The following is a 15,611-nucleotide window of genomic DNA, read 5'->3' on the forward strand; positions in this document are numbered from 1 at the left end:
GAAGAAATTTTTATTGTTGGTCTTTATATTTTTTACAATATGCTCCTCATAGTCCCTTTTTCCCTGCCTGATCACAGTCTTGCATTTGATTTGCCAGAGCCTGTGTTCCCTTTTATTAACCTCACTTGGACTTCCTTTAAGCTTTCCATCCCTTAAAGGAATCCTTCTTACCTTTTACAGCTTCCATTACTTTGTTAACCACGCAGGCTTTTTCTTATACCTATTTGTGCCTTTCCTAATTTTATCTGAGCTTCTAGGATTGTACTTTTAAATAGCCTCCAAACTTCCTCAAGGGTTTTGACTCTATTTACCTTTCCTTTCATTTTTCTCTTCACATGCCTCCTCCTCATGTAAGAGAATTCACCCCTTTTAAAGTTAAAAGTGATTGTGTTGGTCTTTTGGGTCTTTTGAGTAGCCTCAGAGAAGGAAGCAGAAGCTCTCTCTGTGTGTAAGAGAGGGAGGAAGCTTATCTTTGTATCTCTTCGACATGAAGCAGGAAGTAGCCATGGAGCTTTCTCTCTGTGTGAAAGAGAGAGGGGAGGGAGGGAGGTAAGAGGAAAGAAACAGGAAGCAAAGACATATAGGGGGAGCTGGGGTGGTAGAAGCAAGTGTGTGGCTGCAGTAGCAGCCCCAGAAAAAGAAGAATCTTAGAATCATATAGTTGAAAGGGATCTCCAGGGTCATTTAGTCCAACCCCCTGCACAATGCAGGAAACTCACAAATACCTCCCCCTAAATTTACAGGATCTTCATTGCTGTCAGATGGCCATCTAGCCTCTGTTTAAAAACCTCCAAGGAAGGCGAGCCCACCACCTCTCGAGGAAGCCTGTTACACTGAGGAATTGCTCTAACAGTCAGGAAGTTCTTCCTAATGTTGAGCCGGAAACTCTTTTGATTTAATTTCAACCCATTGGTTCTGGTCCTGCCTTCCAGGGCCACAGAAAACAATTCCACACCATCCTCTATATGACAGCCCTTCAAGTACTTGAAGATGGTGATCATATCACCTCTCAGCCGCCGCCTCTCTAGGCTGAACATCCCCAGCTCCTTCAATCTTTCTTCATAGTACTTGGTCTCCAGACCCCTCATCATCTTTGTCGTCTCCTCTGGACCCGTTCCAGCTTGTCTATATCCTTCTTAAAATGTGGTGCCCAAAACTGAACACAATACTCCAGGTGAGGTCTTACCAGGGCAGAGTAAAGCGATACCATCACTTCACGTGATCTGGACACTATACGTCTGTTGATACAGCCCAAAATTGCATTGCCTTTTTAGCCACCGCATCACACTGTTGACTCATGTTCAGAATATGATCCACTAAGACCCCAAGATCCTTTTCGCACATACTACTGCTAAGACAAGTCTCCCCCATCCTATAACCATGCATTGGATTTTTCCTACCTAAATTCAGAACTTTACATTTATCCCTGTTAAAATTCATTTTATTGGTTTTAGCCCATTTTTCCTGCCTGTCAAGGTCATCCTGTATCCTGTTTCTGTCTTCTGCTGTATTTGCAACCCCTCCCAATTTAGTATCATCAGCATATTTAATAAACATTCCCTCTAGTCCTTCATCCAAATTGGTAAAGATGTTGAACAAAACAAGTCCCAGGACAGATCCTTGAGGCATTCCACTTGTCACCTCTCCAAGAGGATGAGGAACCATTCACAAGCACTCTTTGGGTGCAATCTGTCAACCAGTTACAGATCCACCTAATGGTAACAGGATCCAAACCACATTTTACCAACTTGTCAACAAGGATAGTATGTGGAGCCTTACTGAAATCAAGATAAACGATGTCTACAGCATTCCCCTGATCCAGCAAGGTAGTCTCTCAAAAAAAGAGATCAGGCTAGTCTGGCATGACTTGTTCTTGAGAAACCCATGCTGGCTCTTAGTAATCACAGCCATCCTTTCTAAATGTTCCAGGACTGACTGTCTGATAATTTGTTCTAAAACTTTTCCAGGTATAGACGTCAAGCTGACGGGTCAGTAGTTACCCAGATTCTCCTTTTTCCCCTTCTTGAAGATGGGGACAACATTCGCCCGCCTCCAGTCTTCCGGGACTTCTCCTGTTCTCCACGAATTCTCAAAAATAATAGCCAGAGGCTCAGAAACTATATCCACAAGTTCTTTTAGAACGCTTGGATGCAGTTCATCTGACCCTGAGGACTTTGTTTCATTTAAAGAAATGAGGTGTTTATGTACTACCCCTATGCTGATGCTAGGTTGGAACTTCATTCCCTCCTTATATGTTCTGTTTTTGCCATGTTGAGCATTGTTTCCCTCAGAAGAGAAGACTGAGGAAAAGTGGGAATTGAGCAGTTCCACCCTCTCTTCATTAACAGTTACAATTTCACTTTCCTGCCTTCACAATGGGCCTACCATGTCCTTGCTCTTTTTCTTACTCTGAACATAAGAAAAGAACCCCTTTTTGTTGTTTTTAGCATATTTGACCAGCCTAAGCTCATACTGAGCTTTAGCTTTCCTAACTTTTTCTCTACAAGCACTGGTGATTTGTTTATATTCATCCTTAGTTATAAGGCCCTCCTTCCAATTCCTAAAGGAGTCTTTCTAATTGCTCAAGTCTTTAGAGAGCTGTTCATGAAGCCTGCTTGGCCTATTTAGGCTTTTTCCATTTTTTGTTCTCATAGGAATCATCTGTGATTGCGCTTTCAGTATTTTGCTTTTAAGAAACTCCCACCCCTCCTGGACCCCCTTCTTCCTAAGTATTTCTGACCATGGGATTTTACCCAGCATAATTCTAATGTTATCGAAGTTTGCCTTTCTGAAGTCCAATGTATAGCTGAAGACTATGTATAGCTAGCTTTTCCCTTCACTAAGACTGTAAATTCCAAAATCACATGGTCACTACTGCCCAACGTGCCCACTATTTCCACTTCTTCAATCAATTCTTCCTTGTTGGTGAGAATCAAATCAAAAGAAGCAGGAGAAGGAAGTTGCTCGGATGTGTGTGCAGATTTGAGCCCTTTGCAGGCTACATCTGTCCCACAGGCCACATATTTTACACCCCTGGCTTATTCTGTATTCAAAAGCCTTAATGGCTTGCTGTTTCTCTGAGTGCTAGGCTATTTATTCAGCTATCTAGCTATCATATATTTTTCTCCATGTTGTGCTATGAGCCTAACAGCACAACACAAAATCACAGAATCATAGAGTTGGAAGGTACCTCCGGGGTCATCAAGTCCAACCCCCTGCACAATGCAGGAAATCCACAAATATCTCCCCCACACACACATCCAGTTACCCCTGCTCCATGCCCAGAAGATGGCAAAAAACAAAACACCTTAACAGTTATGCAACCCTTCATTCCTCTCCTCATGATCTACCTAAATTCATAGAATCAGCATTGTTGTCAAATGGCCATCTAGCCTGTTTAAATACTGCCAAAGAATGTTACATCTTGTAAAGCATCCTATGGCTGCAAACACATGATTAATTTCCACAAAACAAAAATCACTGATACTCACTGCATTCCTATCATAGCCTATGTAAGATACAGTGGCATCCAAGTGTTTAGGTCAGTGACCATTCCTTCAAGGGGTTCACAGAACCAGTGACTGCTACTGCAACAACAAAAATAAGAAATCAAACTTACAAAAGCTACCCCACCCCTCATTTCATATGCCTGCAATACACTGTACATGTACAAATAAATATTGCTCAGAAATCAAACCAGGACTGACTGCCAGGAGGGCACTGGCCATCTTTATGTGATTTACAGAAATGAGCACATGGTCAGAGTGATGTGTGCAGTCACCACAGAGAACAACACATCCACTGAGGATTCTCTGGTTGCTCCTAGCAGCATTTTCTTTGGGCTTCATTCCCATTGGTTATTATAGTAATTGCTGAAGGCAGACAGAACTGTGAACACCCTGCTCAGTGGATATCTGAGTCTGCAGAAAGCAGGAGAACAGATGTTATATCAAGGCTGTTGCTGATTGGGGGTTAGCCACCAGGGCAGCTGCTGCTTCTTTTTATTTTTTGCTGATAGTAGCTGCAGATGTTGTCATAGGATTTTCATTCCCAGCAGAAATTAAGGAGATGAGTGCAGGGCAACAGGCACTGGTTAGGTAGAGCTTCCTTCTTGCATAGAGCTTAATGTTATTTCAGACCTTCTTCACCCCCATATAACTCCCCAAAGCCCACATTCCAAACTATACTTCCTTTCTTACACAAACAACCTATTCTTAATTTTTGTGTGACTTAGTCTTCTCAGCTGAATCTGACCATGTATCTATTTTCTAGCCATAAATTTCTTCTGTCTTTGTCCTTTCTCTCTCAAATTCCCAAACCTCTCTAGATGCATATTTTATTTATTTATTTTTGCAGTTGATATTCCATCCTATCCTGCAAGCAGGCTCAGGGAGACTCACTTCATATCATAAAACAACAAGCAATTCTAAAAACATTAAATAATAAACACAGTACAGATAGAATTAAAATCTGAATAATTTATCTAAATTTCCTAGCTGACAATTTGGCAGTTGGTGTCATTCATTATATACTAGCCCTATGCTAGAAAGGCAGTGAAATCAGTATGGATTAGGTCAGTTGTTCCTTGTGTCAATAATACAAAAGTGCCAGGGGCGGCCAGAGCAGGGGAGGCTGATGTTATTCAACATCTGCTGTCCCAACCAAAGGTCTGGCAAACAGCTCCATTTTGCACACCCTACAGAACTGCAACAGATCCTGCAGGACCCTGATCTCATTTGGGAGCATGTTCCACCAGGCTGTGGTCAAGGCTGAAAAGCCCTGATTGAGGCAAAACAAATGTCTTTCAGGCCTGGGATTACTAAGTGGTGTTGGTCTGCAGAGCACAAAGTTCTGCAGGGCATATATGGGGAGAGATGGTCCCACACGTATACTAGTCCCTGGCCACAAAGGACCTTAAAAGTTAATACCATAAAAACCATAACCTTGAACCTGACCCAGTATTTAACCAGCAACCAAAGCAGCTTCATCTTTTGTGTTTTTTCTCCCTACTTCTCTATATCAATCTTCATCCCCCACCTGCCCCTCCGGGATCTCCATTCAGCCATCAGTACTCAGTTTCCAAAATACAATGTTGTAAAACACCCACAGGCAGTGCCAGCGCTAGAATGTCTGGCACCCTAGGCAAAGCTAACTTCTGGTGCCCCTCCCCCAGTGTACTGATAACGTCACCGAGTCACGCTCAGTTTGGCATCCCTAGAAGGCTGCCACCCTAGGCAATCACCTAGTTTGCCTGTTGTTACCCCCCTGCCCACAGAAGACTGGATGAACTTCATCCCTTGTTTCAAATAAACTGGTGCAGATTGCATTTATTTATTAACAAAGAAATTCTGCTCACACCCAGAGCCAATCTGTGTATAAGAACATTCGCATTCCTACAGAAATTAGTACGGAGTATGGCGAATAAATTTGATCTCATCCAAATTTTTTTTGTTCTGCACAATTATTTAAGACAGAGATATTTCTGCTGATAATTGATTTCTGTTCTTGTCCAAATCTGTTTTTTTAACCTTAGTGGCCAATATGTGCAAGGTGTAATTAACACTATGTTATGAAGTAATGGTGTTTAAGGACTGTCTTACTGTTTGTCTTTGGACAAAGACAGTTTTCCTCTTGTATTTTACAATGGGACTTGATCAGGAATTAGAAAGGATAGTGGGTGGGAGAAGCTATGTAAGGGGGAGGTGGGAAAACTGAAGTAGACAGGACAAAGTTGGAGTCAGGGGTGGAATTCTAGCAGGAGCTCCTTTGCATATTAGGCCACACCCACCTGATGTACCAATCTTCCAAGAGCTTACAAGGCTCTTTTTTGTAAGCTCTTGGAGGATTGGCTACATCAGGGATGTGTGGCCTAATATGCAAAAAAGCTCCTGCTAGAATTCTACCCCTGGTTGGGGTGTAACTTTTAGTACTGACATTTTGGAAGGCCCTGGCATAAATGCACAACCATACCAAAGGAAAATCAATTTAGGCTTGTGTCTGAAGCAAAATAGTTAATATTTTCTTGCATAAGTGATTTCACAAAACTCAGCAATGAAGATCCAGGAAACCAGACTATAGCAAAGCTCACAGAATTACGACTAGTATATAAGAAACACTTAACTATCTCATCATGCAAAAGATGTCCTATCAGCTGAATTGATCCAACTATTCATATACAGTCATGTAAATAAGTACCAATCTCCTAGCAAAGCATATTCAATATAGTATGCAACGTCAATTTTCCTTCATCCGATACTGTCTATATTTTCTGCAGAATCTATCTTCTGACTTTTAAGGTGCATGTTTTAGCACCCTGCTTTATGCATCAGTTTTGAATTATATCTTTGCACTGCCCCACACATCTCCTTGGCTGTGCAAGCTCCTTACTAGGTTTTATCCTAAATTCATATATATTGCATGCTTATTATAAGTAGATTTAAGAATTGTTTTTTGTGTTTGTCAAGGTGTATTAACCAGAATTTGCTTTCCAGGATTGTTTTGTTATATATGCAGGAAACCCGGACCTGCAAGTCAAGTTTAGTGCATGCTCATAATTATATAGTAGTTTTAAGAATTGCTGGTATGTCTGCTAAGAATTGTTTGTTTAAGGATTAACTATTATTTGCTTTTAGGATTTTGTTGTTAAAGTTTGTTGAAGCCCACTCTCACCTATCTGAGACCCACAGAACAAATTTTGGATGAGCTGGAACAGAGGAAAATGGGGTTCAGTGGATCTTGATCACCCCACTGATTTCCAATGGTTTAAATTCTCTGATCCAGTTCTCTAATCATTTTGGGCCTGATCCCTCGCATACATGTATGTTAAAGCTGGCATTGTTCTATTGAGGCCTCGGTTTTGTTTTGTTTGTTTGTTTTTGAAGTTTTTCTTATTTTTGACAATTTCATATATTCCAAAGCTATAGCAAAAGTTTTTCTTCCCTTTTTTGTGACCATTTTCATAATTCGGGGGTAACCCCAACTCTGGTAATTTCTTGGAGTTCCAATCTTGTGCACAATTTCATGTTTTCTTTTTTTAAAATTCATATCTGTTGCAACAAAGTAAAAAGCCTCTCATGAACCACTAGGTGCATGCTTTCTATATGGATGTGCACTAGCCTGATTCATGAGAAGTGATGCATAGGTTTATATTGTGGATTTGTGCTCTGCATAATGTATGATGTATGAAATCTGCCCTTTAACACTGGAAAGGTAGAGACCTTGTCAAACTGAAACTCCATGCGAAGAGGAGGAAGTCTCCAGTCCAAAGCAAGTGTGGTAATTTAGCTAATGTGTGCAACCCTATTTCAACAGGGTTGGACTCAAGTTATGGCATTTTGTGGACAGCCAAGGAAAGCTTTAAAGGGGAAACATGGCTGCTATTATTGTTTTGTTTTTTTCTCCAAGTATGTTTTCCAGGCTCTTCCATATCTACCCAGAGGTCCTGAAATTTGTCTGACCATGCTTCATCGATGTTGGAAGGAAGGCCTCCCCCAGAACCCCAACCAAACTGAGTTGTGGAGAAAAGTCATTTCCAGGGAAATTCCTCTGCATAGCAAAAGGCTAGTTGCCCCAGCTGATCACAACAGCAGCCCCACTGCCACTTCCAAGTTGCGTTTCCAGAAAAAGAATTCCTTTTGGCTGCAATAAAAACAGATTTCCCTGTGAAAAGACTGTCATGCATAGAGCAGGCAAACCCTCCATGAACTCAAGAAAGACCTTTTGTTAGACTAAGGGGGGAGGGGAACAAGGAATTAGTCAAGAAATGGTTTTTCTATTGTAAATAATGTGGCCAAATGTGGACTGCCCGCAACAGGCAATGTTTCCAAGTATGTCTGAATGTGTGTATCTTAATCACCCAGGCTACAACAAGGTGTTTGCCATAAAGGCACATGAGTTGATCCAGTTTACCAGAGAACGAGCCTTCTCTATTGCTGCCCACCACTGGTGGAACCAACTCCTCATGATGTTAGAGCCTTGCAGGACCTTGCCCAATTCCGCAAGGCTAGTAAAACAACACTTTTTCGAATGGCCTTCAACTAAAGTACAGAGCTGCTTCACATCATGGTATGGAACTCAGCACCAAAACTGTTTTTAAAATCTGTTCAATATTTAAAGTGTAATTGTTAATTTTAATTGATCTTACTGTAATTGTTTTTATTGCTTTATGGTTTTATTGTGGGTATTTAATTATGTTGTTAGCTGCCCTGAGCCTGCTTCGGCGGGGAAGGTGGGATATAAATGCAAAAAATAAATAAATAAATTTATAGCATGTCACTTGCATATGACCCTTACGCGTTTTAGAAATTAAGATGAGTTCTTGTATTCTTGAATCATAGCTAGTAATGTTTTATTGATAAATAAGTTCCCTAGGATCCTTCCAAGATTTATGTTCACAAATTTAAACTGGACATATGTAATTATTCAATGCATAAACCATGAATGGATTTCCCTGTTCAAGTGATTGATTATCTCAAAAATGAAATGTATTTCTAGCCTCCTCTTTCCTCTACCTCCTCCTCAAGACCGTCCCAAATTTCAGTGATAGTTAGTCTTCAGTACCAAGACACATAGTCCCCTTTTTCCCAATTTGGATTGCTTTTTAAAAAATTTTAACTCATGTATAGCCTATTTTTTGTAGTTGACATTCCTAAGCCCTTCCCCTTTGTCCCAAGTGCGTCTCAACCCCGGTTGTTTGAAGTCTGATTGGCAGCATATCATGAAATGTGGCACACACCCTCCAAGGATTGGGCGGTGCCAGAGGGGGGAATTGATACCAGAGCGCTGCCGAACAAAGAGGGTTGCCTTAAAAGACATGGGGGGCCCCTCTCAAGCTAGCCTGTGTGCCCAGAAAGACCCCATGATGGAGACCAGAAAAACTCCATATTGGAAGGCTGGGCTGCATAGCCAAGACATGCCTCTGAGTGACCTTCCCCCCCACACACACACATACACATCTTCTCTAGATGGAAAAATACTGAGATGTCTCTCCTCCTCCCGTGACCCATCTTTACCCCATCTCTGTCAATATACTATTTCGTTACCCCATTGTAGTGTCATTTCAGTCTTTCCTGGGAATGTCAAAACCAAATTGTCACCTAGCTGCCCTTCCTGAGTGGACATACAGAACAGGATGGTTTGAGGATGGTCAGTCTCCTACAGACTAAATAAGTTTTCATAAGACTGAAAGGGGGGAAATGAAGGGGAGCCCCTAAATAATTAATTAATTAATTAATACCCCCAATAATAGTAATTGCTATATTGAATAAGAGCATGCTTTGTCTTAACAATGTCTATTGTAATTTTCCATTAAAGAGCTGGAAACAGCATAGCGGGTGTGTGTCTGAAGCTGGCTAACTAAGATAAGAGAAACAGCCTCCTACAGGCGACTTGCTGTGATAGATAAGTAAGGAAATTTAGTCATGGAATTTTACCAGGGGGAACTTAGTGGCGGTAGGACCCTTTGAAATCAGATAAGCTTGTGTGCCTGCCTGCTTGTTTTCGGTGTGAATAAAACAGTCTGTATGTAGAATAATTTTAACTCAGTCATTTTGGAGGCCCGTGCCCGACTGGGTCCTACCTTCTGGTACCAGAAAGTAAACCTCGCTTCAAACCAGTAAGTCTGTGCGGACCTCATTATTTCTCTGCTTCAGTTTCCTGATGCAACCGTTATGAAAAGTACCAAATTAACTAAAATCTTTCATATGTTCTGTAGTTACTCTAACCTACTCAGAACAAATCAGATCATATATGGTAAACAGAATTGCATTTGAACAACAAGCTGTTTTGTTATTTTAAATTTGTACAACAGCGGTAGCATCATTCTAATAGGCAGGGTATAAGGGGAAAAGATATAATGACATCTATTTATTGTGCAGGGGAGCATCACACTAAAAATTGGCCTTCAAATATAATTTTTTCTTCCATCTTCCAACATGCTGATTGACATAAACAGAAAAAAACATGAAACCTGTATATCAGGTGGAAGACAGACAGACTGAGCAAGAATTCTCCAAGTATTCACTAGCTGGGAAACTGCAATTGGCCCTGCCCTGCCCATGCACCTACTTCTAACCAAACACATCACATTACATGCAATATTGCCATGTGAAAAGCTACAGGTTGAATTCCCTCCTCCCATGTGGAACTTCACTCCTATCATCCATGCAGGGCCAGCCCTACCGCTAGGAAAACTAGGCGATTGCCTAGGGCGCCGGGAGACAGGGAGAAGCAAATTGGGCACCCCTGGCGCCCCAGGCAAGCATTTAGTTAGCTTCCTTCCCCCCCCCATGCTACCGCCACCGCTGCTGCAGCCACTATCCCCCTCTGGCTCGCTGCCATCCCTCCAGCCTACCCCCGCCGCCGCCCCCCCCCCGCCCTCCGGCCGGTCGCCGAACTCTACTCACTCTCCCTCCCGTGCCACTCGCTGCTCACCAAACTTAAGCCTGTCGGCTACTCACAGCCTGTGCCTGCACATTTGGTTGCGTCAAACGCGCAGGCACGGGCTGTGAGTAGTCGACAGGCCTTAGTTTGGCGAGCGGCGTGGGAGGGAGGGAGAGCGAGTAGAGCTTGGTGACCGGCTGGAGTGTGTAGGGGGTGGCGGTAGCAGGCTGGAGGGGGATAGTGGCTGTGGCGGTGGCCACAGCAGCGGCGGCAGCGCAGGGGGGGGAAGGCAAACTAAATGCTTGCCTGGGGCACCGGGGGCAAATGGAAAAGGAAGTGGGGAGGGAGAAGGCAGGGGGGCTCTGTGCCACAGGGGGGTGGCAGGGGGGCGCCTGCCTAGGGTGCCAGGGACCCACGGGCCGGCCCTGCGTCCATGCAAAGGAAGTTGGGAGAAGGCCCTGCACCTCCCAGCACATCACCATCCCATCTCTTCCTGCAGGACTGTGGACGTTCTCCCTTGGCACCCCAGTTATTGGGGCCATTCTCCTTTGGCCTGGTTACAGTCCAAGCACCTCTCCCGTGCGGGCAATCCATTCTGTCTGTCTCTCTTGTTGCTGTCCTCCCTTTCCATCAATAAAATAGCACATGGGGCCGGGGTCAAAAGCAGCTCCCAGCCCCCAACTGCTCCGTGGGCCCTTTAACTCAGACAGGGTGCTGGGGGCTGCTTCTGTCCCCAACCCTGCATGCTCTTTTAGTGTCGGGAAGGGAGGGCAGCGACAAGAGCAGCAGGGAGAGTCGCTACGGCTGCCAACCTTCCTTCTCTGCCAGTGGGGAGCAGAAGCGCCGGTGGAGAGCAGAAGCAGCAGCCAGCAGCCCCCCCTTTAATTCAGGCAAGAGGCCCGGATTGCTTCTGGTGCCGGCCCCGTGAGCGACCTCTCCATCACCAAATCGCTCGCAAGAAGTTGGGGGGCTGTGACCCCACAGGCCCCCTTGTAGTTACGGGCCTGGACCACTGGTCCATCAACTCCCCGTGGTGCAGAGTGGTAAAGTTGCAGTACTGCAGTCGGAACCCTCTGCTCACGACCTGAGTTCAATTCTTGCGGAAGCTGGTTCAGGTAGCCGGCTTGAGGTTGACTCAGCCTTCCATCCTTCTGAGGTCAGTAAAATGAGTACCCAGCTTGCTGGGGGGGAAATGTAATGACTGGGGAAGGCAATGGCAAACCACCCCATTAAAAGTCTGCCGTGAAAACATTGTGAAAGCAGCGTCACCCCAGAGTCGGAAATGACTGGTGCTTGCACAGGGGACCCTTCCTTTTAAGGAGCCCCGTGGCACAGAATGGTAAAGCTGCAGTACTGCAGTCTGAGTCGTCTACTCATGACCTGAGTTTGATCCCGGCTTTGCCCAGTTCAGGTAGCCAGCTCTAGGTTGACTCAGCCTTCCATCCTTCTGTCGGTAAAATGAGTACCCAGCTTGCTAGGGGGGAAGTGTAGATGTCTGGGGAAGGCAATGGCAAACCACCCCATTAAAAAAGTCTGCCGTGAAAACGTTGTGATGCGATGTCACCCCAGAGTCCAAAATGACTGGTGCTTGCACAGGGGACTTTTCCTTTTCCTTTCCCTCAACTCTTACTGGCAGCAGCATTCTTAGGGAAGAGGTCTTTCTTTTCCTGAGATCCTTCTAATTTGAGATGTGGAAAAGATTTGTGGTCCATTCCAGTTCTGTCTCAGTTTTTCACACACCCCCTTTAAGAAATCATGCTAAATTAACAGCTGGTTTGTTTCATGTGCCCTTATCTATAAGTCAATTGTAAGTTTTAAAGTTGAAAAAAATGGGATTTCAGAAAACAAGACCCTCCACCTTCAGAAAACAAGACCCTGGAATAAAACCAGGTAGTGATGATGCACATTTGTGTTCAGTCTATGGCTATACAAACTGTATGGTTCTGGGATCTATTTGTTGCCTCATACTGGGGAAACAGGTCATCCCCTGCAAGTCATTGCAGGTTCTCCACTGAACTGGGCCCATTCTGGCCAGCACTATATAACTTGATATAGCTCTGTGGGGAAGTTCCATTAGTCAGCATGGGGCTCAGCATCAGAGCACCAGCTTTACATGCAGAGTTTGCCAGTTCACAGCTACCTGCCATACAAAGTATACTGCTCTTGCACACAGAGGTTCCATTTAAAAAAAAAAAAAGCTGGCACTAAGCAAAACAGAAATCTTAATCAAAATAAATTTCTTGTACGGTTACCCTGCTGCTGTGCTGCTACGGAAGGCTTGCAGTGGCAGATTTTGCCTCCTCCCTGTTACCCAGGTGCTTTGCATCCTGGCCAAGGTACTAACTCCTCTCCTCCTAAAAGGTTGCAACCAAACTGCCCCACCCCAAACGCCACTTTCTCCAGCCAGAGCCCGCTGGCTTTTGGAAGACACCAAATGCCACCTTGAGCAGGGGGGGGGGGGGAGACCGAAGCCACCAGCCTTCCTTCCACCTTGAGCAGGGGGGGGGGGGAGACCGAAGCCACCAGCCTTCCTTCCAATGCAGAAGTAAAGCTCCCCTGTTGCAACCTGTTCAGATCTGTATTGTTATGGCAAGTGCAGGTACATGCAGCAAGAACTCTCAGCTTCAGCGTTGGAGGGTAAGGAAGGGTTTCTCTCCCATCCCCCCTTTTCCCCTACCAGCTTTGCTGCATTTTCTAACCTCAAGACTGAAGATCTGACCTCTGCTGGCTGTATTTGGCAGGCAGAGAGAAAGAGACTTCGAGGCAGAGCGGAGGGAAAGTGCAGTTGCAACTCAGAATTTGGGCGCTTGTATGTGCAGGTCTCTCTCTCACACACACACGCACACAGACACCTCTAAACAAATTAATTAAGCTATCTCACAATTCCCCCAGGACCCCCTTCTAATAGATTCCAGATCCCCACTCCCTGTCCTGCCCTCCACCCTCCTCCCTTTTCAGGAGGTGGGAGAGGAACGCGCTGGACTTCAGGCAAGCCCTGAAGCTGGAAGGCAAGCCCTTGGGAAGCTTCAGGGCTCAGGCACTGGGCTCCGTGGCCCAAAGGGCGGCAGGCCACTGCAAGTCCTCCACCGGCAGCAGGGGGGCACAGCGGTGTCTGGAAGGGCACCCGGGGATCTCGGATCCTGCCCACCGCAGCTTCCGCAAGACTCCTTGGCCTGTGGGTGAGCAGGAGGAGAAGCTGGCAGCAGGCAGGGGCTGGCTGCGGTGGGCTCGGCGGCTGGAGGGAAGCGGCCAGAACAAGCACACGAGAGGGACACAGCCAGGCAGTCCCCGCCACCGCCTGCAGGGAGAGGATGGAGGACAGGGGCGCAGGGAGGGGAGGGGAGAGGAGAGCACAGCAGGGCCTTCTCCTAGGGCCGCCCGGCGCCGGCTTCGCCTACCCGCGGGCAGGGAGGGAGGGGCAGCCTCGACGCAGCTCCCGGGCCCCTCGCTATTGGCGGGCTGGGAGAAGAAGCACCTACCAGTCGGTGTGCGGCTCGTCGATGACCAGGAGCAGCTTGAACTTTTTGGCTGCCGCCGAGGAAGACGCCGAGGAGTCCACCAAGCCGGCCGAGGCTGCAGTCTGCTTCACGGCGTTGGAGAGGGAGCTGAAGAAGCTGCTGCCCACCGACTGCTGCGGCGGCGGAGGCGGCTGCTGGGGTGGCGCCGCCGCCGGCTGTGGCTGCTTGCGCTCCGAGGCCGGGGAAGCCGAAGGGGGAGCCGCTGCCGAGGAAGGTGGAGGCGGCGGCGGCGGCGGCTGCTGAGGCTCTGGCCGCTGCAGGTCGGTCATGTAGCCATTGGGCAGGTTGGCGATGAAGCTGCTGTCCGAGAGCCTGCGCCGCAGAAAGTTCATCATCTGGCCGCCACGGGAGAGACGAGGGCTGGCCGGGGACTGCAGGCAAAGGCTCGCTCGGCTCGGCTCCTGCCCGGGCGGGCTCCGCTCTGCACGCTGCCTTGGCGAGGGCGGGGGGAGGGAGGGCTGGAGCGCCTGCCTGGGCCAAGCGAGCGTGCCGGAGCCGTCGGCACTTGCTGCTGTTGCCGCCGCCGCCGCCGCTTCCGCACTTGCTCGTCTCGCCCCACCCTCCCGTCTCTAGGCGGCAGCCGCCCGAGCCTGCTGCTTGGCTATGGAGATGCACAAGCCGAGAGGCGGCGCCGAGCCGCTTCCCGCTTCATTCACGAGCTTCGAGCGGGGGAAGGGGACCCTCCGTGAGGGCGACGCGGCTGCTTCCCTGTTTCTGCGGGAAGGGGAACCCTCCGCTCTCCCCCCCTCCGCTTCCTCCGCCCAGAAGACAGTCCCTCTGCAAAACAGCCCCACCCGCGGGTGTTTCTACCTCACGGATGACGGCTTCCTAGGGAGGTCTCCCGCGGCAGGTGTAAAACCGCCCAGGCTAAAAACGTTGTCCAGCAGTCCACGGAACAAGTGCCGTCCCCTTCCCGGCGTTTTGGAAGGAACCTTTTACCTGCCACGTCAAACAGAAGCCTTGACTGGATGGCGAACTCACCCGTCTCGTGTTACGTTGGCAAAGTCATTTTGAGGGCTTGTTCAGATGAGATGGAACAATCCTGTCACGTAGTTATTTATATATATTCAGATTGCACACGGGAGTTGCTTGTACAAAAGGGCCCCTCTTCACAATCATGCACCATATGCCAATTTTCCAGGCAGAAGGCACCTGTGAAAGTCGCCCTTAAGATGATTTGGTCATGTTACTTTTAGTACATTTTGGTAAAGTTGCTCTCTCCTTTGGCATCCAGGCTAGAGGGCTTGAGAAGAAGAGAGGAATCCACACAATTCATTCTCCATTCTCAGTACACTCTTTTCCCATCCTGGATTTTCAAAGCTTCCCTTCACACAGCACATTGCAGCTGGCATTTTCTCTGCAGCACCTCAGGAGCACTTTTTGAGGACTTAAAAAAAGCTCTCAATAATTGCTACAGTGATATAGCAATTACCATTTTTTTAAAATCCTCAAAAATTTCTCCTGAGGTACAATCAAAGAGAAAAAATGCACAGAAAATAGCCACTAAATCTATTTATTTAAAATATTTCATACTATTTCTTTGTTGAGGGTATTCAAAGCATTTTTACTTCATATAGACCCTTCCCACTGGGGATCCATAGTGGCCTATAACCATTCTTCTCCACTTTAACCAGACAGCTACCCTGTGAGACAGATTAGGCTGAGAGAGGGTGATTGGCCTAAGGTCACCCAGCAGGCTTAAATATCGGAAGG

The 15,611-nt window shown here is 46.6% G+C and overlaps 1 protein-coding gene across 2 annotated transcripts in view; it reads right to left on the reverse strand.

The window, feature by feature from the left end:
- The window catches only part of SYN2 (synapsin II), a 454,742-nt gene extending 440,457 nt beyond the window's left edge, over nucleotides 1–14,285 (reverse strand). Inside the window, exon 1 of one of the 2 annotated variants that reach the window (XM_060239868.1) lies at nucleotides 13,860–14,285. In XM_060239868.1, the coding sequence (XP_060095851.1) occupies nucleotides 13,860–14,233 (374 nt within the window). In that variant the 5' untranslated portion in view covers nucleotides 14,234–14,285. The remainder of the gene's footprint in view (nucleotides 1–13,859) is intronic. The other variant, XM_060239867.1, reaches the window with a different exon arrangement.
- Between the last annotated feature and the right edge of the window lie 1,326 nt (nucleotides 14,286–15,611).

This window comes from Heteronotia binoei, chromosome 5 (genome assembly GCF_032191835.1).
Source record: "Heteronotia binoei isolate CCM8104 ecotype False Entrance Well chromosome 5, APGP_CSIRO_Hbin_v1, whole genome shotgun sequence".
In the NCBI taxonomy this organism is placed as follows: domain Eukaryota; kingdom Metazoa; phylum Chordata; class Lepidosauria; order Squamata; family Gekkonidae; genus Heteronotia; species Heteronotia binoei.